General features: G+C 45.2%; 5 protein-coding genes across 15 annotated transcripts; 3 read left to right on the top strand and 2 right to left on the bottom strand.

Annotated features, from left to right (window-relative positions):
- fbxo10 (F-box protein 10) lies at window positions 1–6,087 on the top strand. Of its 4 annotated transcripts, XM_057036543.1 has the most exons (12): window positions 16–277; window positions 427–1,025; window positions 1,329–2,159; window positions 2,290–2,439; window positions 2,579–2,715; window positions 2,997–3,067; window positions 3,151–3,303; window positions 3,408–3,758; window positions 3,830–4,140; window positions 4,210–4,397; window positions 4,686–4,896; window positions 4,978–6,087. In XM_057036543.1, the coding sequence occupies exons 1-11, from the start codon at window positions 175–177 to the stop codon at window positions 4,861–4,863; spliced, it is 3,072 nt and encodes a 1,023-aa protein (XP_056892523.1). In that variant the 5' UTR covers window positions 16–174; the 3' UTR covers window positions 4,864–4,896; window positions 4,978–6,087. The 4 variants fall into 4 exon arrangements, 3 of the variants coding, with proteins under 3 accessions (XP_056892525.1, XP_056892523.1, XP_056892524.1); XR_008951119.1 differs by lacking the exon at window positions 4,978–6,087 and having other exon boundaries at window positions 14–277; window positions 4,193–4,397; window positions 4,686–4,910; XM_057036544.1 differs by having other exon boundaries at window positions 4,303–4,397; window positions 4,686–6,087.
- On the bottom strand, window positions 6,024–9,229 carry polr1e (RNA polymerase I subunit E). 5 transcript variants are annotated; one of them, XM_057036556.1, is made up of 12 exons: window positions 9,124–9,229; window positions 8,389–8,492; window positions 8,204–8,280; window positions 8,024–8,109; window positions 7,849–7,904; window positions 7,631–7,775; window positions 7,411–7,515; window positions 7,057–7,153; window positions 6,836–6,969; window positions 6,680–6,761; window positions 6,367–6,498; window positions 6,024–6,283 (listed from the first exon to the last, which is right to left on the bottom strand). In XM_057036556.1, exons 2-12 carry the CDS (start codon window positions 8,440–8,442, stop codon window positions 6,112–6,114), a joined length of 1,140 nt encoding a protein of 379 aa, XP_056892536.1. In that variant the 5' UTR covers window positions 8,443–8,492; window positions 9,124–9,229; the 3' UTR covers window positions 6,024–6,111. The 5 variants fall into 5 exon arrangements, with proteins under 5 accessions (XP_056892536.1, XP_056892539.1, XP_056892534.1 ...); XM_057036559.1 differs by having other exon boundaries at window positions 8,208–8,280; window positions 9,124–9,142; XM_057036554.1 differs by lacking the exon at window positions 9,124–9,229 and adding an exon at window positions 8,914–9,010.
- A 52-nt stretch (window positions 9,230–9,281) lies between these two features.
- Window positions 9,282–14,255, top strand: LOC130527798 (zinc finger and BTB domain-containing protein 5). 4 transcript variants are annotated; one of them, XM_057036551.1, is made up of 4 exons: window positions 9,282–9,482; window positions 10,117–10,181; window positions 10,589–11,422; window positions 11,536–14,255. In XM_057036551.1, the coding sequence occupies exons 2-4, from the start codon at window positions 10,179–10,181 to the stop codon at window positions 12,685–12,687; spliced, it is 1,989 nt and encodes a 662-aa protein (XP_056892531.1). In that variant the 5' UTR covers window positions 9,282–9,482; window positions 10,117–10,178; the 3' UTR covers window positions 12,688–14,255. The 4 variants fall into 4 exon arrangements, with proteins under 4 accessions (XP_056892531.1, XP_056892529.1, XP_056892530.1 ...); XM_057036549.1 differs by having other exon boundaries at window positions 10,117–10,330; XM_057036550.1 differs by having other exon boundaries at window positions 9,282–9,586.
- On the bottom strand, window positions 14,114–16,752 carry grhprb (glyoxylate reductase/hydroxypyruvate reductase b). Its single transcript, XM_057036560.1, has 9 exons — window positions 16,501–16,752; window positions 16,082–16,215; window positions 15,914–15,986; window positions 15,716–15,832; window positions 15,546–15,634; window positions 15,348–15,452; window positions 15,098–15,233; window positions 14,694–14,824; window positions 14,114–14,617 (listed from the first exon to the last, which is right to left on the bottom strand). Exons 1-9 carry the CDS (start codon window positions 16,677–16,679, stop codon window positions 14,496–14,498), a joined length of 1,086 nt encoding a protein of 361 aa, XP_056892540.1. The 5' UTR covers window positions 16,680–16,752; the 3' UTR covers window positions 14,114–14,495.
- Window positions 16,753–17,678: 926 nt separating this feature from the next.
- Window positions 17,679–25,623, top strand: uba6 (ubiquitin like modifier activating enzyme 6). Its single transcript, XM_057036561.1, is given in 32 exon segments — window positions 17,679–17,830; window positions 18,286–18,327; window positions 18,453–18,547; window positions 18,632–18,660; window positions 18,743–18,837; window positions 18,957–19,068; window positions 19,345–19,425; window positions 19,527–19,649; window positions 19,886–20,009; window positions 20,268–20,371; window positions 20,475–20,537; window positions 20,663–20,739; window positions 20,878–20,944; window positions 21,018–21,161; window positions 21,302–21,448; window positions 21,540–21,620; window positions 21,717–21,794; window positions 21,898–22,079; window positions 22,285–22,390; window positions 22,472–22,561; window positions 22,643–22,723; window positions 22,801–22,929; window positions 23,007–23,058; window positions 23,156–23,219; window positions 23,320–23,389; window positions 23,457–23,528; window positions 23,605–23,728; window positions 23,817–24,010; window positions 24,118–24,245; window positions 24,421–24,508; window positions 24,635–24,729; window positions 24,889–25,623. Coding segments are annotated over 32 exon segments (3,213 nt in total). The 5' UTR covers window positions 17,679–17,693; the 3' UTR covers window positions 25,028–25,623.
- The last annotated feature ends 104 nt before the right edge of the window (window positions 25,624–25,727 follow it).

Genomic DNA, 25,727 nt, shown 5'->3' with positions numbered 1-25,727 from the left:
GTGGCCGCTACATGTGATGCGAGCCTATGATCTAACTGGTTCTCACTTCCAAAATGTTGACGCCCTCTGAAGGGAAGCGGAAGATGGTCGAAGATGTTTGTTTCGCGGTCTCTACACGTAAAATGGAATTAAATGAACTCCGCTTTGATTGCGCATCTGTAGCGCTCATCATGGATGCGTCGTGTTACGGGGACTGGAACCAGTGAGTTAAAGGTTCCTATAGGTTCCCACGTCTGCAACGTGTGCGGTTCGTCTGATGATGCCACACTAACAACAGGTGAGGTTTTAATCTGTCGCTTTTGTTGTTTTATAGCTCGTAAATGCTGCGGTTGAGATGAACTCATCACCGTGAATGTTGCACATTTGTTATTGTGTAAGGGTTGGCGCGAGCCTTATCTGCGCGTGCGTGTCGCTGCCTGTTTCCAGGTGTCTCTGCTGCCATGGAGGTTGGCAACCTCCCTGTGGAGCTGTGGCGGATTATTCTGGCCTACCTCCCCCTACCTGACCTGGGCCGCTGCTGCCAGGTTTGTCGTGCTTGGAGAGAACTGATCCTGTCTCTGGACAACACCCGCTGGAGGCAGCTCTGCCTAGGTTGTCCTGAGAGCAGACATCCCAACTGGCCCAGCCAGCCACACCTGGAGCCCCCATCCTGGAGAGAAGCGCTCAAGCAGCATGCCATTGCCACCCGTACCTGGACTCAAAATGGGCCAGAGCTCCAGTCTTCAGCCTGCCTCCTTTTTTTACGCCGTCGGAAAGATCGCAAAGTTTGGCATGTGGGCCCCGGATGCGAGTTGGAGACCCTCCGCAGTGCCCTTGTGGTTGCAGGTCCATACGATCGTGTGGTCCTGCACCCAGGGGTCTATGAGGAGCAGGCTGAAATTGTGATGAAGGTGCCAGTGGAGCTGTTGGGCCTGGGGCAACTGGGTGAGGTGGCTCTGCTGGTATGTCTGGAGCAGCAGTGTCCTACTGCGAGGCTGTGCAACCTGGTCTTTATGCCCCCGTGGTTCTCTACAGTGGTCTATAAGGTAAGAACCTCTTTATTGAGGTTCAGTAGCATTCGTACTGTTTATCCACCCAGCTTGGTGTTCTGAATTTTACAAATTCTGTCCAAGTTGAATTGCTGAAAGAAGGGAAAATTGTAATTGTGGTTTCCCAAGAGTTCTTCCATGCCATGGGTCAACACAACCAGGAAGTAGCTCTTGTGGTTTGTTTTATGTCTTAGAACCTGGTTTCACTGAACATGCGCGGTGGTTTGAATTGAATGTATGCTGTTGCAAATTCCTGGTGGTACTGACTGGAATCCTCTTTCTGTTCTTGTCGGGCATTAGACTTCATGGGGTCACGTTCAGTTCGACAACTGTAACTTTGAGGGAGCTCAGTTACAGGTCCGTGGTCCAGGAACGTGCCAGGCTCGCTTCTGCTCCTTCTCACAGGGCAGCTCAGCCCACCTGTTGGGAGTTGTCCTCAGTTTATTGGACAGCTGTGACTTCTCCGGAAGCGACACTGCGTCAGTGACAGTTGAAGGTCCTCCCGTTTCGGAACGAAACTGGGCATGTAAGCACTTGACTTCCCTTGCCAGGACATTTCCTTCATATAGGACATCTGGGAACAACAGCAGCCCTCCCACTGACCTTCTGGTCCACACTAGTGGTGGACATCAACCTCTAGGTGTCAATGTTAAAAATGAGCACATGAGCATGGAAGGCTGGCTGCACAAGACTGGGGTTGGGGCGGTGTGTCAGGCCACTGTGATTGAAGACTGTTGGAGTGAGGGCGAGTGCAGCGACAGGGAAGAGCAGATCCTGGAAGGGGGAGGAGGCTACGATGCCAAAAATCAACTAAACCAGTATTACAGAATCCCCTGTGACAATCACGGCCTTTCCCACTTACTCAAGCCCCAAAAAGACCGCTCTCCGCCAGTGGGTTCATCGCTGGATCCAACCCCCGTGGCCCCTGAACTCCTCACCTTTCAGCAGGAGCTAGATAGGGATCCAGAGGCGCAGATGTTGGCAGCGTCCACACTCGGCTGCATCGTCAAGCGCTGCCTGTTCAGGGAAGGGAAGGGCGGGGTGCACCTGTCCAATTATGGACGAGCTCGGCTGGAGGGCAACGTTTTCCGTGGGCTGAACTACGCCGTCCGCTGCATCCAGAACTCAACGGTAAACAGGATTACATTGGTTTTTACACAATCAGCCCTGGAATGTAACGGCACACTTTGGACTCTTGCGATCGTAAACGATTAAAGCTGTAGAGATACTTGACAGTCCTCTTCTCTTTGGCCTCCTTCAGATTGTGATGCTGAGGAATGAGGTGTGTGAGTGCCGCGCTTCTGGTGTGTTCCTGCGCCTCGCAGCTCAGGGACTCATTGCGGAAAACAACATCCACGGAAATGGGGAGGCCGGCCTGGACATCCGTAAAGGAGCCAACCCCATCATTGTGGTAGTATTGAGCGAAATCACGTGACCATTGTTTATAACGGTTGCCATTTGGCTTCGCTGCTGTTTTGTTGACGCTTCACTCCCAGATATAAATGTTTGGTCCTGGTTTACATTTTATACTCTTGTCTTTTGTACAAAAGTGCAACAGAATTCACAGCGGTTTGCGCTCAGGGGTCGTTGTCCTTGGGAATGGAAAAGGTTCCCTTCGAAGTAACTGGATCTATAATAACAAAGAAGCGGGTGTGTATGTTCTCTTCAGCGGAAATCCTGTGGTCAGGTAGGTTCACACATCTACTTTGTTTGGATTTAATTTCCTCGTTTGCAAAACCGTGCACGTTCATGGCAGACACTTTGTCTCTCAAAGCACTGCGGACCAGTAATCCAGTAATTAAATCAGGCCACCATTTTTCCCTAATTCGTCCTGTTCCCACATGTTCCTGGCACCATCTAAAAGGATTTCCATAAAATCTCCTGTGGCTTCACGTGACTAAACAAGCAAGAACTGATGCTTTTGCTAACTAATCCTGACTCAACTCCTGACCTCTTTTCTTGTGTTAGCGGGAATCACATCTTCCAGGGCCAGGCAGCTGGGATCGCCGTGAACGAGAATGGCCGAGGGGTGATCACAAGTGTGTAGGCATCTCGCACCTCCGCGCAGGGTTTTCTCCTGCCGTCGTTAACCTCAGAATAAAAGTGGTGCTAAAATTTCCAGATAACGTAATCAGAGAGAACCAGTGGGGGGGCGTCGACATCCGCAGAGGAGGGGACCCCATCTTGAAGAACAACTTCATCTGCTACGGCTACTCTGACGGTGTTGTAGTGGGAGAACGGGGTCGTGGACTCATAGAAGGAAACCACGTCTATTGTGTGTGATTTCAGCTAGATCTGTTTCATCAACAGTAACCTTAAAAGGGTCCTTAGATTTGGTCTTGACCAATTAAGTCTCTTTTTTTCCTGTTGTTTCTGAAGGTAACAAAGGCTGTGGTGTGTGGATTATGTCCTCCAGCCTCCCACAGCTCCTTGGAAACTACATCACCCACAACTGCATGTATGGCCTGGCCGTGTTCTGCAGGAAGGACCCGGAGAACATTGAGTCCAGAGAGGGCAACTGGCCAGGACAGGACGGCATGGGCGGTGAGGAAGGCAGCAGGGATAGGAGAGGGGTGGAAGGAGAAGGGAGAGACGGGCAGGAGAACCTGAACGAAGAGGGGGAGCTGTTTGCATGGGAGAGTGATCTTGACAGTGAAGATGAGCGCCACTCCGCTCGCCGTTCCATCAGCGTGGCCCTGGTGGAAAGCAACTGTTTGAACTTCAATGGAGGTAATAAACCTGTTAAACCTTTACTTCTTGTCTCCAATACTCTCATCGGCCTTCCCTCCTCATCTGTCCAGCGGTCGGACTTTATGTGAAGAGCAGCGAGCCCCTGAATGTGTTTGCGAACCTCATAAACAGTAACCGTGGCACCGGCGTCACCGTGCTGCAGAGCAGTCAACTGACCCGACTGGCAAACAACTGCATCCTGAACAATGGCTGTGGTGGAGTTACAGTGGAGAAGGAGTGCAGAGCGGAGCTTCGCGGTAATGGCATTTACAAAAACGGCGGCCACGGCGTCAGTTTTAGTGGCAACGGGCAGATCGTGGAGAACGACGTGGTGGGAAACCGAGGCTGCGGGATTCAGATCTCCAACAGCACCGACGTTAAAGTGAGAGCGCATTTTACAAGGGTGCACACGCAATTTTTCGCAATCATGTCAGCTCATTTTTGTTGTTAGGTTTTGCGCAATCGTGTTCAACCAGCACGAGGCTGTGGCGTGACCGTGCTGGGCCCGGTGAAAGGGGTCGTCCATGACAATCTCTTGTTCCAGGGCCAAACTGGAACCAGAAGAACACTGTTACAGGTGGATCCTGGCAATGATGGCTGCGTGCTCCGCAACAACAGTATTCTCACGCACAGCAACAGGTCATTTAAATCTATATCTTAACGTCTAGATCAAGAGTGGGTGACAGTTTTCTGTTAAAAACAGGATTTTAAGTCATTTAAGTGACCAAACCCTGGTTGGATCGGTACAAGATTTTTGGTGGCTGTTCTTTGTTGATCAAAATATACCAGTCGAGCTTTTGTCGGAGGGGATCGAAAAGATTACAGGTCCAATTAACTTGAAAGAGCCTCTGATGTATTTTTATCCCTTTAATGAAAAAGATGGCAACACATTCACATTATGCTATTTTTTTGTTGCCTCTTTTTTAGCTTTACATCTCCGGCCTGGGTTTTGGAAAACCCACCACCCCGTCCACTGGTCAGCTCCCCTTGTGGACTCTCCTCATCTCAGTGCCCTTCTAGACTTGGAATTTCCATGACAACCAGGATAAGTGCTACAGTAGAAAGTGGTTGCCATAGTGGCAGCATGTTTTGTTCCATTCTTTGAATACTGGTGAGTGCTTAAAAACTTTGATAAATGACGTTCTCAACAGGGATATTTGTGTTCATTTAGCTGTGCGTAAACTCCTCTTGTGGAGTACATGATAAATTCCTCCGACTGTACCTGATCGGACTTGAGAGATGCACTAATAAAGTGAAGTCGCCCAGTTTGATACTGAAGATTAAAGGAATAGGACATGTAAAATGTAAATATAAATGTGACGACGCTGTAATGTTAAACAAACACCACTCATTTGATTTTAAAGTGAGGTTTTTAGCTGCTCAACAGTAGTTGGTCGTCTTTCATGACTAAAACTGGTGAATGGGTGACAAATGATCATTGAGAGTTTAGCATTTGTACTTGCCTCGCTGCTATGAACTGGCACAAGGTTTAATGTAGTTTTAGCTGAGACGCTAGATGTCATACCTGACAGTAAAGCTGTGTCTTGTCTTGTACTGTCTCCATCACAATTAATGCATTTGTAAATATGCAGGTCACCCATAATGCTCTCGACAGTAGTCATGTAACACTATTGTTGATATTGGCTTTGAAAGTCTGTTCTGATAACTCAAGACGGCGCCTCCCTCCATTCTTTGGATTCCCGAGAAGATTCCCACCTCAACTCAGTCTCTCCTCCAGCCCAGACTGGGTTTCCTCTTGGAAAATCATTTACATGTGGATACAAAACAGTGGCACCTGTGACAGAATTGTCCTTGAAATGTACTTCCCCTTTGTTGGTTGCACTTATGGTTTTGCACTATTTACAATTAAATTTGCTTTTTTAGTGTTTAGCTAACCAGCCCTGACATATTCCCGTTCCTTATACTTGTACAGAATTGCTGCATCATACTGGATGGTAGTTCATCTGATGTTAGCTGGTTAGGAAGTGCACACTTAAAAATCCTAACGAGATTCGGCTTTATTATTCCTTTTGAGTGAAGCTGTTTCTTTTTTTATAGATGGTAGAGAAAAATTGTCTTACAGAAGCATATGCACCCCCCCCCTATACTATGAAGACAAAGCTCACAGACTCAGCTGTAATAGCTGGTTCTTGAAGGAAAATGATCAGTGTGCAATATGTGCTGTCTACAAATGTGCCTGAATGTCTTTGACCTCTCAAATGTGTCTTTTTTTTATCCTGCACAGTAAGAAACAAACTGTACAAATGAATCTTCACCACTTTATTTGTCTGAGTGCAGAATACATCAATAAACTCTTTTATGACACTCATCTCTTCACCACCTGTCTGGAGGTTTAGCGCATTTTCCGACGTTTCGGTCTGTCCCTGAACTGTTCGTATGAGACCAGGGGAAGAACGAGGGCGGCCTGTTTGTGTGCGTTTGTGTCTTGCAGTCCAGCCTCGGGATCCTGGACCCGAGGCGGTCTAATTAGAGTCAGTCTCATAGACTTTGCTACTTCGATCATTCTGTAGGGACACAAATGCAAAGTTATTTCATGATATTTTACCTTTTATTAAAATGAAATACATTTCAGATGATAAATCCTTACCTGGCCTCTGTGATTCCCAGATCACGATGTAGTAAGGTGAGGTCAGCGGTCATGTGACCCACATGCAGCAGCAGGGCCAGACAGTAGGCTGCTAATTTTGAATGCATGGATGAAGTTACAAAGTTCTGGACTCTAAAGAGTAAACCATAATATCAAGAATGAGCCAGTTTTGTGCATAATTCAATAGAACAGACAAACATGGGAATCGGAAAGTTGACAGTAGAAAAAAAGGATTTCACCAAATTCTTTAAATAATCATTAAATTGACAAATTCCAGAGGGTTCACACTGGATCTGCTTTACTGTGGTCCTACCTGCCATTGTTGAAAGTCTCCACAGTGAAGTTTCTGAACAGTTTGCTCTGAATGATGCGAGGACAGCCTTGCTCCTTCCCAACTGTGAGAACGGAAGCTACTGTTAGTCCAGTCGGATCGCAAAGGCACCGTTGACGTGCAAAACGCACTACTCACACTTTCGAGCAACATATTTCTGCTGCGCCAGCTTGAGGAGCAGTGAGAGGTAATATGCACAGCGTGACATTTTATCCCTCATCTCTTCACCAGCAGTTTGCATATTCTCAAGAATGTTCACAGCACACAGACACCTGGAATAATTACAAAATAAATAAAAAGCAGAACAAGGAATCGGAATTCAGCTTTATAAACTGTCCCAATGGCAAGCGTCATCCTACTGTCTGTCATCTCTCATCTTCTGCAGCTCCTCAGGGGTCAGGGCTGCCATCTTGGCTCCACCCTCCTCCAGAGCTTCAAACTCAGCTGGACTCAGAACTGGGAGCGTCAGTCAAGGACAGAAAACGGAACACAAACATGTCTGTCATAGGTGCGTTACCTAACCCAAGACCGATGTAAGCGGAAGCAAAGATGTCATCATCACCCATCGGTGGCAACTGTCACATCGGAAACAGATGCATGATGACGTGGACTGATTTGTTTTACAAAAGCTGTTACAAAAGCTCACATGGCCTGACTGAGTTTTGGGAGTTTCAACTATTCACGCATTCATGAAGAAATGTACAAAAAGATACGATCTTCAAATAGGTAGACGTTCTCGGGGGTGTCAGCGTCAGCATAGCAGGGGGGCAGGTGGAGAGCCAGCTCTTCCTGCGACTCGGCCACTTCTTGTTGCAAAGCTGAGAGGAGACAAACGCAAGAGAAATAACTGGCGATGCGCTTAAAAATGTCAGACTTCAAGCAGCTATATGTTGGCCATTTGGATAGAAGGATAAAGATGTGGCTTCAGCTTACCTTCCAGTCCCTTCTGCTCAATCACGGTGTCGGCAGCTTTAGCCACTGCGTGGTGCAGAGTTTCGCTGCACACCTGGTTCAGCCTGCGTGAGTTCAGAGATCTCTTCTGTTTGCTGGTGCCAAAAGCCTCAACCAACGAGTCAACCTAAGGAGGTTCCAGAGCCTTAGAATAACTGCAATATTTTAGGTCTGGCCTCTAAAACATGTAGTTGCTTTACCTTGTCTCTGTATGACAAGGAAGTGTCCTGAGCCTTTGTTGTCTCTACTGTTTCACCTGAAGAACAAACACATCAGCACTCAAAAACTGAGGACTTGCTTATGTTTTAACACTGAAAATATGGAGAGAAAAAAATTCTTTCTGGCAGGTCATACTGGAGATTTGACTCTTTATACCTGGTATAATAGGGCACAAGTTGAAGACCTGCGCACTATGCACCTCCATTTGCATGGTTTTCTTGTTCAACACCCCAACATAATACCTAAAGAGACACCAAATGACCACAGTTATTCATTGCATCCACAACAGCCAGCTGTTACAGTCACAACTCTGAGATGTATCCCAGTTTAACCAACTTGCAAAGGTTGTTGCATTTCAAGGAAGCTTCTCCAAAATTACTTCCAACATAGGACAATCGCTCTGATTCTGCAACCTAAAGAAACAGAACCAAGGAGAACCAAGGTCACAAGGGCACATAAACAGGTCTCCTTATACGCTTGTGCAACCAGACTGAGCCAAGAATGAAGTGGCACTTTCTCACCAGTATCCGTCGGTGCTTTTTTCTTGGGTTTATCTCATCTGTGTTTTTGTACATTGTGAAATCTAGTCTGTCTGCATTTTTGACACTTCCATTTGAAAATCGGACTGTAAAAATGACACAGAGTGAGCAAAGTCAGTACATGTTTTGTTATCACTATCATTACATTTCAATTTTTAGTTACTTAAATACAAAGTTAACTCTCGTAGTGATAAAATAAGAATTGCACGAAGACAACACACCTGATCTTATTAACGTCCCCAAGCATAGTAAATTATTGTAACTGCAGTTTGATATTACACATCGATAATAAATGGAATAAGGTGCACAAATACAAGTTTATAACTATTCTCCTACTATTCTAACAAACCAGCCATAGCATTTTGCTGCCTTTACCCACGTGTGTAACATCAGTGTCTGTTTAAAATTGAGAATGGGTAAAAGAAAGGGTAAAAGAAATCACGGACATCATAACAACGACATCTTCATTTTAACAACCAACGATGCAAATATGTATTATATATATACCAATAGCGACTTTATCGGAATCTTTCTCATCGCCGCAGCGCACGAACGAGCAGGACGCAGCCATCTTTGTTGTCAACAGCGACGTAAGATGATTACTTCCGACTTATTTCCGGTTTCGCAAAGGTCAAGGTAGTGATAGTTTTATTAAGACTGCAAGGTTGTGGATTAGACGTCACTGATCAATACAACAAGAATGAATTAAATGCTTACCAAGGAAAACAACAGGGCCAAACTTTCCACGTCGTGGTGAACCGTATTTCAATACGTTCTGAAATCTTCAGATACGCCTACAGGAACACAGCAGCGCCATCTTGTGCCGAGACAGGGACAATTTTGTGGAGGTTATTGACTCGTGAATAAGACACAGCGCCACCCTGTGAGTCTGGCTGGGTAGCGCTGTCTGATAATAGAAACACTAACACATCTTCCTCTTAGATATCGTAGTTATTTATTTATTTTCTCTTTACTTGCGTCCGCGTATGTGTTCTTATCGGCTGTTAAATGTGAATTAACCTCGAGGGCGACAAGGACAGACACCGTTATCAACGGCAGTGATAACAATCAATTCAGTAAGTTGGCTGCTAGTCAACCTCGGCGCAGCGTGTCCGAGTGGAATAGATTCAGGGATGTCTCAGACTGTTATGTCTGACTAAAAAGACTCCCTCGGTACTCGGTAAGCATTTCCACTGGGCCAGTAAATGATCGCGTTCCGTGTTAGATGGAGCCAACGGACGAGTTTTGCTGTGCACTAGCCAGCTAACCTTAGCCTTGTCCATTTGTGGTCACGGGCCTGTTTATGCCACTTACGTGTTTTCGGAATTTAAAGGTTTTATCCCAAATCTCTGCGTTTTAACGTGAAATTTGCCATCTTTTACGTTTTGTGTGTCATCTAAACAGGCCGGTGCTGTGATCAAATTCAGACACGCTAGGTAGTAGTCTTGTTGTCCATCTGAGGATGTTAAAACCTTTGTAACTGCTGTGTCCTCTGTGCCCTTTAATCCATATTAAAGAGCACCCCAACATTTGGGGAGATATAACTAGTTTTCACGGCAATGGTGCAGGATCTGTTGAACTGCAGACTATTTCACTAAACTGTCCCAGAACTATCATCAACAGGAAGTGCAGCCAACTGGTTGATCCCCACTGTATCCTTCTGATTGTGTCGGAACTCTCATCTTGGATCTCCACCTTCCCCTCTTTCAGAACCATGGACTTCCCAGGTCACTTTGAGCAGATCTTTCAGCAGCTCAACTACCAGCGTGTCCATGGTCAGTTGTGGGATTGTGTCATTGTGGTGGGCAGCAGACACTTCAAGGCCCACCGCTCTGTGCTGGCAGCCTGTAGCACCCATTTCAGAGCCCTGTTCACTGTGGCAGAAGGAGACGCCAGCATGAATATGATCCAGCTGGATAGTGAGGTTAGAGTCTGAAAATGCTACTTTCTGTGTCTCGGTCTAGTCGTGGAACAGCAAACTTAGTACCGAATGGCAGCTTATCACTGCACAATGGGTGGTGGTTACTGATTAATGATATAATGCTAATGAGTTAATGATTTTATTTCAGTTGTGTAAGGGGGACTTGCAAAGTTAGCGTAGTCACTGTCTTTCTGCAGTGTATTTGAGAAATTTCTGGAATTGCTTGAATAACGGTTTGCGTTTGTAAAACACTGCTGACAGGTGGTGACCGCAGAGGCTTTTGCCGCACTGGTTGACATGATGTACACCTCCACCCTGATGCTAGGGGAGAGCAATGTCATGGACATCCTGCTCGCCGCCTCACATCTTCACCTCAACAATGTGGTCAAGGCCTGCAAACATTACCTGACCACACGCACGCTGCCCATGTCCCCTGCATCGGAGAGATCCACCCTTCATCACCCTCAGCAGGAGCCGCAGAGGCTCAGGCAGCAGCAAGTAACGGATTTAGCGACGAACCCCCCTGGAGCGAGTAACGCTAACCTGGCGCCAAACACCGCCACTTCGAAACTGCAGCGCTCTTTCCTCCTGCAGCAGTTGGGACTTAGCTTGGTGAGCTCAGCACTGGGCGGGATGGAAGTGGACAGTGTTGAAAATGCGGGCTCCAGGGAGGGGATCGAACAGAGAGCCTCGTTCCCCATCCGACGCTTCCACAAACGGAAGCCCTCTATGACCATGGCTTTGTCAGAGGAGAGGCCCAGACAAAGGCAACGGCCCTCCACTCCTAACACGGGCATGCTAGGAGACGGAGGGGCGCATGCACGGCGAGAGGAAGGAGCATTACTGTCCCCAGACTCCCACAAGATAGGGGATGGATCCAAATTAGAAAGCACAATTGCAGGCCAAGTTAGGTTGTCCCAAGAAGACCCTCAGATGCCAAGTCAGTCGGACAGCGGACACTGTGATGGGGAGGAGTTGGGGAGAATGCAGGTTGGGGTGAACAAAGAGGAGGACATGGAGGAGCAGGACCATGGGGGCAGCAGAGCTGGAGTGAAGATCAAGTCTGCGGTGGAGGAGGATGCCAATGAACAGAAGGTAGTGTCATGTTTCTTTCCGTGAGTTGTTCGCACCCATGTCTGACGTGAAAAGATCTAAACTGACATTTACCACAAGAGAGTCCCCAGAATGAACCTGTTTTCCCTTCGTAGGTGGTGATTAAACGAGAGCCGCTGAGTTCCCCCGAGCCGACCGATGAGACCAGCGATGTGACCTCACAGGCTGAGGGCAGCGATCCAGCTGAGCCCCGAGGCCACGATGAGGAGGAAAAAGCTGAGCTCAGCCCTCAGAGCAGCGACCGCAGCTTTACTTCCGAACCTCGGCCGAGCTCCGAATCACTGCTGCAGCCCAGAGAGCAGCTTCATCTCAAAAGCAGTCTGGGAGGGGGCGCCGGCGTCGCAGGGGGCTTCGTCTGCAGTAACGGCCTGGCTGCTAAAGCTGCTTTCACTATTTCTTCTTTCCTCGGACCCAAAGATTTCAGGAGTGGTGAGACAGGATTGGTTGCTGGAGAAGATGAGCTCCCGAACACAACAACTGGCGATACACTCAAACATCACTTTCTAATGAGGCAGGAAGCTGGCGGACTATCAAGCTCCACCCCTTCCTCTCTTCTGCAGGCAGGTCCGCTGGAAGCCGAGAGTCGAACCGGCAACCTACAGCCCGATTCCTTTTTTCTCCGGTCTGTTCATGAGGGTTTAGGGGATGCTAGAGGAAGTGCAGGAGGTGGTAACGGAGGACATGAAGGAGAATACCCTTTTGCTTTGGATTTCCAGCACTCCAATCTGGGGCTTCACTCCTTGGGCCGCCATTCCCGAGGGGGGGGGGACGTGACCGTACAGGGACTGGGTTATCCGGGCTACAGACGCATTGCCCCAAAAATGGCTTCCCATCGAGGAGAGGAAGGAATAAACGGCGTTCTGCAGGATGCCACCGCTCCTTCATCAAGCTTGGCGAGCCCCCTGCTTCTAAACAAGTGTGGAGGCTATGAGATGAGCAGCAGTAGACCCACTTCCCTCCCCCCTCAGCTGACCCGAGCTTCAGCTGACGTCCTGTCCAAGTGCAAGAAGGCCCTGTCGGAGCATAACGTGTTGGTGGTGGAGGGCGCTCGAAAGTATGCCTGCAAAATCTGCTGCAAGACCTTCCTCACCCTCACCGACTGCAAGAAACACATCCGAGTCCACACGGGAGAGAAGCCGTACGCCTGTCTGAAGTGTGGGAAGCGCTTCAGTCAGTCCTCACACCTGTACAAACACTCTAAGACCACCTGTCTGCGCTGGCAGAACAGTAGCAGCACTCTGCTGTAGCCGCTGCCTCCTCTTTGGAGGATCAAGAGTTCTCTGAAGTGCTGACAGGAGCAGACCGGGGTCACAGCCAAAGATCAAAGTTGCAAATGACTTTACTGGGATGGGGTCAGCATCATAACGTGATTCGTGGTTACACATTTATGTGATGTGTAGCGTCTGCTCTGCGTCTGTAGTGACTGTGTAAATCTGACTGTTGTCTTCTGACTAGTTCCCAATGTGAGTTTATTTATGAAACCTGTAAGAACTGTTCATAACAGTGCACTGTACAAAATAGCAGTAATGTCTCAATTGGACTACGTTTCATGGACTTAATTTCCCCCCCCCAAAGTGCTTTAATGTGAGATGAAGGAAAAAAACAACATTGTGGACTCGAACTTGGTCCATTTCTAACGTAGCTGAGAAAACTCAACTTGGTGCAACTCAGAAAAATTCCATATTCATTTATGCAAGTCTGGATTTCATCCAAAATGCCCGTGTCTCCAACTTCATGCAACCTATTTAATCAATCTGAAGGAAGAAAAAGAAAACATCTCATAGCGGTGCCTATCGTTTTGTTTTGCACATGAAAAAAAAAACATGGCTGCATTTGAAACCTACAGGAGGAACGGAGAGAAACCGATGCCGCTGGAGTGAGAAGGACGAGGATCTGGGTTTAATCTTTTTATGTACGAGTTAATCAGATTGTCCTGAGAGAGACTCTGCGTGGAGGAACCTGTCAGTGTCCTTTGTAGATGTCCTGCTGTTTGTAATATCAGTGATTTGTCTTTTGAAACGCTGAAAACTGTTGCTTCCCCACATTCACAGTTAAGGTTAAACTTGTGAACTTTTGTCTGCGTACCTGCCGACATTGTTGTGGTTGTTATTCTTCAAATGCAAAGACACTTTTCTGCATTTTTAGGTCTGCCAGTTGGCTAAATGCCTGGTCAATCAGCTGGGGCACCTTTAAAATGAACATTTAATAGAAAACACAGATGTTACGAGAACGGTTTTGATTAGTGGGAATAAAAGCAGTATTTGAGGTCTTACCTGCCAGGGTAAATAATACAGAGTAGCTTTTTTTTGACAGGTTAGTGTTCAGAGTAGAATTTGTCGTTTTCTGCGTGAAAATGTATCGTGCTGTAAGTCACCACGCAGTTGTATACGGTAACGGCTCATTGTCTTTGCGCTGAGGAGGAGACGTAATCTGTCAGAAGTGTTTTTTATCTGAACTCTGTTGCTGCGTATGTGGGATTCGGCCTCGGGGTTCGGGCGGTTCTTAAAAAGCTACAGATTTGAGGAAGTTAAGCAAATGCCCGAAAGTGGCTTCTGTGATGTGTTAAATGAAGCTGTTCTCTGCAGCTGTAGCATGAAATAAAAGAAAATGCACTGACTGTTCGAGCAAAATGTCCAAATCTATGAAAACCTAAATTGATGATCAGATGATGCCTTGTGCTCTCGCGCGATAAAAGCCGGGACTTTGTCTCTGCCCTGCATCAGAGCCTCTTTTCCTCCATATCTGTAACCTGCTGTGTGAGATTTGCAGGGGTTCAATTGTACAGACTGTTTCAAATAAAGACAATGAGCACAAATGTGTTTTTTTTGGTAGTGACATTTTTGTGAAGATATGATCAAGAACAGATCAGATTGGACAGTAACAGGGTCAGAATCTGGCAATTCACTCAGGAGAGCCATTCATTCATGGCATAAAGCAGAATCTACAGTATAATTAAATATATAGAAATACAGATATTACAGTTCCAAATACAGCCAATCAAAGGAATATTTTGATATTTCGAATGACAGATGACAGTACAGATGAATGCGTTTCTTTACAGTTTGAGTTCCTTGATCATGGGCTCGCCCTGAAGGCCGAGGAGGAGGTTGTTTGCTGCCAGCGCCGACATCGCATTTCGGGTAGTATAGGACGCGCTGGCGATATGTGGGAGGATGACTGTGGGACGAGAGAATTAATATATGATAGAAGAGAAGTGAGCAGAGTCGAGTTGATGGAATAATGAGGGGCTCACCGCAGTTTTTGAGTGTAAAAAGAGGGTGATTAGTGGGCAGGGGCTCAGGGACGGTGACGTCCAAACCGGCTGCAGCGATCTGGCCAGTGGACAGCGCCTGATACAGGTCTTCCTGGTTCACCACGCCGCCCCTGACCACATCCGGAAGACAAATAGGTAAGAGTAATTCTTGTTTTTCATTTTTACTTTCTACCTGCTCCCATTCCGAATGGAAAAACCCATCTCCTCTGCCTGGCTGGATGTAATAATGGAACTGATCAAATATCTGGATTCTACATACAAAAAGAAGCACTTTGTCTATTTTTCTGCACCAGAGAGGAACTTTACACCAGTTACAGCACAAACTGCAATAGTTTTCACATCTCGCTTGTGCACAATGTATGTATAGAGACTGATTCTAGTACCGGCTCGTGTTGATGAAAATGGATGTGTTTTTCATTTTGGAGAAGAGGTTCTTGTTGCAGATCTCCTTTGTTTCTGGCGTTAAAGCGCAACATACGGCCAGAAAATCCGACTGCTTCGCCAGTTCGTCAAAAGACACTAAACCAAGAGACAAGGTTATTAACATGTTATGACAATACCAGTCAGTAAAGCAGAACTTTGCATCCATTCTGTTCTGGAAACAGAGATCACTGATATCAATCTGGGTCTTACCGTACTCTGCGTTGATGATGCTAGCTAGTTCAGGCCTGGGGGCCACATCTGTGTAGATGAACTTCTTGACTTTGAAAGGTGCCAGACGCTCAGCGATGGCCACACCTAAGAGAACCATCCCCCCGCGTCAGAGGGAAGAGGAGGCATGATGATGACAAGTACTGTACATGTGTAGGGTTTCACACTTGGTACACTCACCAATCCTCCCCAGGCCCAGGATACCCACAGTGCTGTTGGCTAACTCGTATCCACACAGCCACAGAGTTCTCCATGTGCCCCACCCCCCACTGATGGAAAATATGGAGAGAAAAAGAGAGATATAACCACTGGCAAAGATAGAGAGAGGGAGGTTGTTATGTAAAAATTACGTCTTGGCTTCATGTGTGGCCTCTACGAGCCGCCTAGAGGTCGTGAGCAGGAGGGCCACAGTCAGCTCTGCAACAGAATCAGTCAGAACTTCAGGGGTGTAACCAACACGGATTCCTCTGAGGGAAAAACACATACATGGACCCAATTAATAACACTATACACACTAAGCTATACATTTTTGGAAAAATAGAATTCACCTTTTCTTCAACTGATCCAAGGAGAGGTGGTCGAAACCTACAGACATGGTACTGAGCACCTTTAGGTTTGGACCTGCACAGCAAAGGTGAAAGACAGACAGCATTGTGACACCTGAGCAGGGTTTTCATCCTGCACTCCCTGTCCCCTGATCTCAGAGCACCGCCCACCTGCAGCATCCAACAACTCTGCATCGATCTTCTCAGTCAGCACACAGAGGAGGCCGTCAACACCTCTGACCCTCTGCAGCAGCTCCTTCCTGGGCACAGAGATGTCATCGGAGTCCCACAGCTCGAACTGCACCCTGGAGAAAAACCCCATTGGAGATGAAATTTTCTTAGTCCTTCGTCCAAACCTTTGATCTATACCATGTATATAGTGTTCTACCAGTATATGTTTGTGATATCGGGGAACAGCCTTTAGGCTACTAGTCTTATCGGACTAACTATGGGGCAAAGATTAGCGGTCCTGTTTACTCAAAGTAAATGATGAACTTCAGAGGAAACGTCTGACAACCATTCAGCTTTCTTAGTGAAAATGCCTCCTATATAGCTATACACAATGCTCTACACAAAGCTCATTTACTCACTTTCCAGATTCACGGAGGATCTTCAAGCCCTCGGGTGGGATCTGCCGGGTCACATACACCCGTGGCAGTGTTGACATCTCCCTTGGCGTACTACTCGTAAGACCCTCTGCCACTTTCAGCTGAGAAACGCAGATCGGCTGGAGCCGACGCAGCGCTGTCCGACTGCACAACATTGCCATGAGCGGTTAAATCTGTGCGAAAGAGTCCGAGAGATGAGCCGGAGTTACTTTGCTGTGTGCATGTGTGACTTTGGCTAGTGGTCAGGAGGAGGTCTCTGTGTTTGTGTTTGACCAATAAAATCAGAGGGAGGGTGTTTCCAAAGTCTAAAGTTGAAGTTTGTCCTTAATATCTAAACAATTTCAAACCATGTCAAACCAAGCCTCTAAAAATGAAAATGCCAATTGCATAAACCTGCTGAACTATGGCCCAAAATGTTTCTCTGAACATCCATAACACACAAATAAATAACGCACTGCCTATGCAACACTACATGCAAGCAACATCCAGCTGTGAATAAATATGTTTGCTGTTTTGTTTTTATACAGTCCAGTTTCAAGTTCGCACTTTTGTGCTTTATTTTCCTGTAACATTCTTCGTACTCCTGAAGATTAGTCTCGAGCTATTCTTTAAATAGGGCATTATGACTTTATAATTCCTAATCAATTGTGTCATGAAAACGTAACTCAAACAGGTGCATAGTGTTGCTCAGCAGAGACTTTTTAAGTGGAGTTAAAGCACATGTTAACGACTCTCTCTCACGCTGTGAGCGCGCACGCTCATACCTGTTGTCTCAGGTGACAACACGCTTTCTGATTGGTTCTGCCAGAAACACGCCCATGGATACGGAAACACCACTGGCGAATAACCGCACCTCACCTCCGATTTGAGATAGTCACAATGTTACACGATTTCAGCACATTTCAACGCAATAATAATGTAATCTCAACGTTTTAAACTTGCTGTTATTTCGTATGGCTAGTTAGCGTTCTTTTAATTTCCTTGTTTTTATATGGTAGTATTTTTAAACGAACTAGTTCCTTGGTCTAACTGCGCACAAATCACGTTTCACAACTGTTCATGTTGTAGCTCACAATATACTCTACAAGAACATAAATGTATAAACTTACGCATATGAAATATTAAAAGCCAATGAAAACAATTCAACAAGTAGGTATGTGTTTTACCATGAAGTGATGGCGTCACTCTCAGCAGTGTCAAATATTGGACGGCCCCAGTCACGTGACCGGATTACCCGGAAGAATTCCTATTTTTTTCTAACAGTCCCAGCCATTCATTACTCGAGATCATCGCGATACTGCGAGGTGGCTAGGTACTAATATTTAACCGTATCTCTTTGGTATTTTTGCTATTAGACAACAGGGTGATAGAACACAAAGAGGCTTATTCAACTGTGGGTTTCCTTTTGTTTTCTAACTTCTGGATCATCACTTCATAAATATCCCTCACTACCGGTGCAAGAGGCGCAGCTAGCTTCCTGTTATTAGCTGCTAACGCAGAGCTTCTGTCATTAGGTTTACAAATGAAGGTTTTTATAGACAACTAATCATTAAGTGAGTCCATTGTCTTAGGAAACCGCTGCACTTTTGCTAGCTTAGCGTTATTAGATTAGCAAAATTCAGAATTAGCCATTAGCTAGCTAACCTACAACAGGATGTTTATTTTATATCTTTGAAGTTACCTACCAAATTAAATTTGGATGGAACAATCACGGTACTTTACATGTTGACAGAGTTGTTCTCTAATATTTCCCACCTGCCCTCCCAGCATGGCCACAGAATCTATGGAGATTGATGATTCTCTTTACAGGCAAGTCTATCATTTTACCTATGTCACAGTCAAGAAGGACGGAAGTGACAGCAAACCTATTAGATGATAAATCTTAAATTTGATCTGTTTTCTCCTTCTGCTTCCTCCCCCATTCTTGTATACAGCCGCCAGCGATATGTGTTGGGAGACAATGCTATGCATCAGATGGCTCAGTCCTCTGTCTTTCTCAGTGGAATGGGAGGACTGGGAATTGAGATAGGTAGGCTTAATGTCACATTATTGCCAAGCATTACTCTAATCTAAGGGCCTAGCAAATGACATAGGTTTATTTCTGATTTTACAGCAAAGAATATTGTTTTGGCGGGTGTGAAGGTATACATTCATTACAAATCAGGACAATCCTCCTCGTGATTTCTGCTCTTCCTTTGTGACCTTGCTGTTTATTTTTGTGCAGGCGGTCACTCTTCATGACACAAAGGTGTGCGAGACCTGGGACCTTGGCTCGAATTTTTTTATCCGTAAGGATGATGTGTCGAGCCAGAAAATGAGGTAAAATATCTTATTATTACTGAGTAAAATCATGAATACTGTCATTTGTGCACATTATGCATTCTTATTCATTATACATTCATTATTTTTCTTAACTAGCCTCTTAATTTGTATCACAGGGTGGAAGCAGTTTGCAGTCGTGTGGCGGAGTTGAACCCTTATGTCCATGTCGACATATCATCATCTATTTTAGACAACAATACTGATCTTAGATTTCTCCAAAAGTATCAGGTATGATGTGACTTGTCAGCGTCTTGGTTGTAACCATCCTAAACATGGTTGATCTGTTGAAACTCCAATTTGGTTGGCTACTGTGTAAGGATTTGTAGTTGAGAAAACTTTTTTTATTCATTAATTGATCCGCATATGCTACCATTCCAATCCCTAATTACTAAAGGAAAAGATTAAATTAAATCCTTCCAAGATAAGAGTTTGGCTGATTTAAAACTAGAAATCAGCTCCTGTTGGCATTTATTGTCTGACTGCCTTCTCTCATCTCTCCACTAGTGTGTTATTCTGACTGAAGCCACAATCCGCTTACAGAAGAGAGTGAATGACTTTTGCCACTCGCAACAACCACCCATAAAAGTAGGTTGTCCTTTGTGGGTTATATATGTGTTGCATGTGGTGAACTTATCAAAAACATTTGTCAGTGTGGTAACAATTTTGGTGCCTCGTGTCCTCCACAGTTCCTCAGCTGTGACGCATTTGGCGTTTGTGTGAGGGTGTTTTGTGATTTCGGAGATGAGTTTGTGGTGTCGGACCCAACAGGAGAGGAGCCCAAGGAGATATTCATCCAAAATATCACTCAGGTGAATTGAATACTTTCTGAACTCTCATCATTTTCTCCTTTTAGAGGCCATTTTTGATACTCAAGCATCCTTTTATTACAGTTTTTGATGTTATTTTTAAAAGTCCTAATGGGGATATACATCCTGCATTTCAAGAGTGACCTTTGGTTTGGGAATATGTTATCTGCTGTTCTGTTTCCTTATTTTTCTATGGTACAATTGATGCAAATTTTTCCCTATTTTGACCATAATTTCAGAGCAATCCTGGGGTGGTAACCTGCATGGACAACCGACCACATGGCCTGCAGACTGGCCAGAGTGTTGTCTTCAGAGAGGTTAATGGCATGGAGGAATTGAACGGCACTGTGCAACATGTTTCAGGTATTACACACACTCTCTAGGTAATTTGTTAAATGCTTTTAATCGTCTGATACTTTACTTTTTATCTGTGTGAGACCAACAGAAAAATATTTATCACAGGGCTGGAGGGGAAAAAAACTCTTTGAGTTTGTGTATTTATCACATTTTGAACTGTTCATGCATTTATAACTCAAAGGAGTTATTCTTATTGAGGACATTTCTGACTGTGTGTGTGCGCCTGTCTTGTGTTTTGTTTGAATGTGGGTGGGCTGTTAGAAGTCCTCTCTCCGCACAGTTTTGCAATAGGAGACACATCCCAGCTCCAGCCTTATGCACACTGAGGATTTGTTGTTCTCATGAAAACCCCAAAGACGTGCAGATTTGTAAGTTGGCCGTTTGCCACATCCGTGTGAGATATGAGACATTTTTGAAAGTATATATACTTTTGTTTGCATGTCTGAATATCTATCCACTGATGCATTTCAGGAGACTCTGGAAAGGCAGCTGAGTGATCCTCAGGTCCTGACTCCGGACCTGAGTAAGCCAGAGGTTAGGGCTTCTATCTTTTTCGACCAACTACATCACCAAACACGTGACACAAACTGAACAGCCGAAGCTACTCACTTAGCTCATGCGACACACCTAAACACATCTTTTTAAATCCATCCCATCAGGCCCCACTACAAATCCATGCTGCCATGTTGGCATTGGACACATTCCAGGAAGAGCACAATCGACTTCCCAACATTGGGTAAAACTCTTCTTTCAGTTTCACACCAGAACGCAGTTTCTGTTGCTCTGATGAGAGTATTTACATTCATCCTGGCTGCACTGAAATTGCCTAATATCAGACATCCAGCTCTGAGTCTCAGATCTTTGTTCCTGCCAGGTGTTTACAGGATGCTGAGGTTTTATTGAAGCTAACTGAAGAGGTCAACGCAACTCTCGGGAATAATGTACGTAGTTTTCTTTTTTGAGCTGATGACATTACTGTGATTTCTTTGCTCAATCCTCCTTATTTCTTGTTAGGTTTCTGTGAATGCTGAGCTGGTGCGATGTTTGTCAAGAACAGCGAGGGGAACTGTTCCTCCGCTAACAGCAGCCGTGGGTGGCTTAGCCAGCCAAGAAGTTCTTAAAGCCATCACAGGGAAGTTTGCACCACTGCAGCAATGGGTACGTTACTGAACTGCTCAGCTGCTTTTCAGTACTGAACTTGTTCCCATTTGTTTCATTCTGTCCCTTTTCAAACCGTGACTCACCAGGTATCGATTCCTTCAGTAACTTAGTTTTCCTTCCACCTTTCTGCTGTTTAGTTCTATCTCGATGCCATGGAGATTCTCAGGCCACTTCATTCAGTCTCACCTGAGGAGTTTTTACCCCGTGGTGATCGCTATGATGGATTACGTGCTTGCATTGGAGAATCGTTGTGTCAAGAACTACACAAGCTGAGGGTATTTATGGTGAGTGTTGCAGCGTACAATTGGCTCATCGTATTCTGTAATGTCTTATGTGTTTATGCCCGAATTAAACCTTTGTTAATGTCTCTTCCAGGTGGGCTGCGGAGCGATCGGCTGTGAGATGTTGAAAAACTTCTCACTGCTCGGAGTGGGATTGTCCAAGAGTTCAGGGGAGGTTGGAATTAGTTGTATTCGCATGGATGACTGATTTGAATTGTTTAACGATGGTATTTTTCAAAGCGAGCACTTTTTTATCCGTATCATTTCTCAGGTGTGCATCACAGATCCAGACCTTATAGAAAAGTCCAATCTCAATCGTCAGTTTCTCTTCAGACCTCATCATATACAGGTGAAGAGATGAACATTTCCTGATCCCTGTATTTTTCTGCTCACTTCTCTCTCTGCGTTTGTATTTCTGAAAGTTTAATGTGAATTTTTCTTTTCTGATGCAGAAATCAAAGAGTACAACAGCTGCAGAAGCTACGTACGACATCAACCCAGACCTGCAGGTGGAAGCTCATCTCAATAAAGTGTGTCCAGCTACCGAGAGCATCTACAACGATTCATTCTTCTCCCGTATGAATGTTGTTGTAACCGCACTGGACAACGTGGAGGCTCGCAGATATGTAGACAGGTCAGTGCAAATATGAACTTCAGAAATGAATGTTCCAGATGCTCATTTCTATCCCAAATGGTCACTTTTTTAAAATCATTGTCTGAATTTACCAGTTAGATTAATGTTGTGTTTGCTCATGACATATTCATATTATTAAGAAAGGTATTTTTCCAGAACAATTGTACCTAGTGACCCGTGTTTGTGTGGATTTCTTCTTTTTTAGCCGCTGCGTTTCTAATCAGAGACCTCTTTTGGATTCTGGCACCATGGGAACTAAAGGACACACAGAAATCATCGTGCCTAATTTGACAGAGTCCTACAACAGCCATGTGAGCATGCATGGATTTGTGGTTTATTCCCTACATCAGCTGTTAGTTTTGCTCATGAATGTGTCATTTTCTTTGATTTAGAGAGACCCCCCAGAAGAGGAGATCCCGTTCTGCACGCTAAAGTCTTTCCCTTCTGTTATCGAGCACACCATTCAGTGGGCGAGAGATAAAGTGAGTGATGAAGCCCAGCAGAGATTTGTATTTTGTGGAGCTCCGTTTCACTTCTCACTGTAACGTCTTGACTTGATCTAGTTTGAGAACGCATTTGTCCACAAGCCCTCCATGTACAACTCCTTCTGGCAGAACCATCCTTCTCCTGAAGTGGTGCTACAGGTGAGACTCGCGTCTTGAGCAGCCATTTTATTGATGCGTGCTGGCTCGTAATACAAGCTTGTTTTGTGCACGTGTAGAGAATGAAGGCTGGGGAAAGTCTGGAGGGGTCCTTTCAAGTCATCAAGCTGCTACACAGACGCCCAAGCCAGTGGGAGCAGTGTATCGCTGTTGGCCGTCTAAAATTTGAAAAGTACTTTAAGAGGAAGGTAATAAAAATAAAGTGCATATTGAGCTCTTATCCTTTGTGTTAAAGTTTTATTGACTGACTGATATTTTCAATAAGGCCCTACAACTTTTGCACTCTTTTCCGCTCGACACGAGGTTAAAAGACGGAAGTAAGTTGTTTTTTCCCCAGTTTTAATTATGTGCCCTCAATCAAACACACATAATGTTTAAGCAGAAGTTGTCATGGTTTCTGCATTTCTGCTTTAGGTTTGTTTTGGCAGTCACCCAAGAGACCTCCGACACCTGTTGAATTCGACCTAAAGGACCCGTTGTGAGTGTTAACTGATTGTCAGCAAACTGGACACTTGTTGTCTTGTCAACTCCAGAACGTTTTATATCTGAGATGATCAAAACTCTCCTCTCTCCATCAGGCACTTTGCCTTTGTTGTCAGCACCGCTCGTCTTTTTGCGGCGATTTACAACATCTCATACTCGACACAGGTAGGTAAGACGAGTGGAGGGTAATGATGAACCACATGCTGTTCCTCACTTCTTTTGGCTTTCACAGGATCTGTCTGAGGAGGTGGTGGCCAGCATACTGTCAGAGGTCAGGATTCCAGAGTACAGCCCCTTAGACAAGGTTAGCATCTCTGCTGCTCTTTGACTCCAATGTGTGTGCGCGTTAAAAGCTAACGTCTCCATATGTGTCTCGTCAGAGTGTTGAGACAGACGAGACGGCAAAGAAGCCTGATCTGATCAAGATGCCCGTGAACAGTGAAGAGGAGAGGGAGGCCATTACTCACCTGGAACAGGCCATTTCTACTTGTGGCATCACATCAGGTGATGCGTGATGTTACATCCCTCAGCCTAAATCACGTTCGCGTTTGTTACTTTCAATCTCTCCTGATCATTGCCCTCTCCTGTGCAGAGAGGTTGCAGATGAGCCCCCAGCAGTTTGAAAAGGACGATGACAACAATGGCCACGTGGACTTTGTTGCATCAGCGTCTGCTCTGAGAGCCAGAGTTTATTCCATCGAGCCAGCTGACAGACTCAAGACCAAACGCATCGCTGGCAAGATCATTCCTGCTATTGCCACAGCAACAGCTGCCGTTGCTGGATTGGTGAGAACATTTGTGCTGTTTATTTCCAAGGGTATCTAGATAACTGCCAACTTTAATTTCAGCTTTAATTTTAAATGCCATAACGCATGTGCATTTAATGTGCTCAGGTGGCTCTGGAACTAATCAAGGTGGTTGGATGCCAAGAGTTTGAATCTTTCAGAAACTGCTTCTTCAATTTGGCCATCCCAGTAGTAGTGCTGACGGAGCCTGCCAAAGTTAAAAAGACAATGATCAGGTTGGAGCCCTTTTTTTGGTTTCATTTATTTACTCTCGTACTACTGAGATGTGGTTTCAACACTGTACATTTCTCATTGTATAATTCTGCTTCTTTGACCCTAACCCACTAAAAATATCCAAATCTGTTCGAATATTATCAATAACTTGTCATACGTCTTATATATCTGTCTCAGAAGCAACATTTACTTCTCTATCTGGGACTGTTGGACCATTTTAGGCCATGAGGATTTTACTCTGTCAGACTTCATGAATGCTGTCAGGGTAAGGGTATTTATTCCTGCTTTTCAAACCCCACTCAAGATTTTTACCCGTTGCATTTTACATACCGGTAAATTGTTTTGTGTTTATGCAACACAAATCTTTAGAGGGATTTCTTTTAATTTCCAGGAAAAGTATGGGATTGAGCCGACGATGGTCGTTCATGGTGTGAAGATGCTTTATGTGCCTGTGATGCCTGGCCACTCCAAGAGACTCAAGCTAACGTAACCTTTTCAAATTTCTTTCTGTCTGACATTTAATTATTTATGACAGAAAAATTGCTACTGTTGGTCTAATTTGGTCATTTTTAAAGGCATGTATTATAATCTCTTTTATTATTAACTGGCTTTGAAATTGTTGAACTTTTTTTCTCCTCACCATAGGATGCAGAAGTTGATCAAACCCTCATTGGACCGCCGCTACGTTGACCTCACCGTGTCCTTTGCCCCAGAGGCAGACGATGAAGACGACCTCCCCGGTCCTCCGGTCAGATACTACTTCAGCAGCCATGAGACACCCTGACTGCTTCCAGGGTGTCATCCTCTAACCTCACGTATTCCTGTGTAGCTTGTTTCCTGTAAATCATTGTACCCTGATAGCCTCAGATAGGACAAGATGTTATCTGGAGAGGACAAAGTTCCTGGTGCGTGTTTCACCCCTCTACCCTGCTTTACTTCAAAGAATGAGAAATGACAATGCTTTGGTAGCACTTGACTGTACCTGTGTACATATTTCTCATTATTGTTTCCTACTCTGGTCAAATGCACCGCTGCACCTGTGTTGATGCCTTAAATTGATGTTCTTTTGTGGTCTGTGGCAGTGAGTCTGACTAGAAACCATCTTTACACAAATCTCTGAACCCACAACCCTCGGTTGGAGCCCACCGAGCCCTAACGGGGGCATAAGTGGGACCTTGAAGTCAGTTTTTACTTTGCAGACAACCGATTCTCCTTCCTCCAGAGACTTTTGATTTAGACATTATTGCCAAATGTAAAATTAGAAGGACGAAAGCCAATGTGTGCTTGTGTAATTTCAACCCCCAATGACTGAATTTGCTTTAGAAGCATTAACAACACCTTTGGGCAAATAATCGTGAGATTAAAAACTTCATATCCAAATGCTTTTTGGTCGTTAACGTCTGGAATCACACTCATCATTGTTGCTTATCATTTATTTTCTGTGTAACTTTATTGATCTGTCTTTTTGACATGTATTTATTTAC

Source organism: Takifugu flavidus, chromosome 6 (assembly GCF_003711565.1).
Source record: "Takifugu flavidus isolate HTHZ2018 chromosome 6, ASM371156v2, whole genome shotgun sequence".
NCBI classification, from domain to species: Eukaryota; Metazoa; Chordata; class Actinopteri; order Tetraodontiformes; family Tetraodontidae; genus Takifugu; species Takifugu flavidus.
This window is presented reverse-complemented; position numbering and strand designations above follow the sequence as displayed.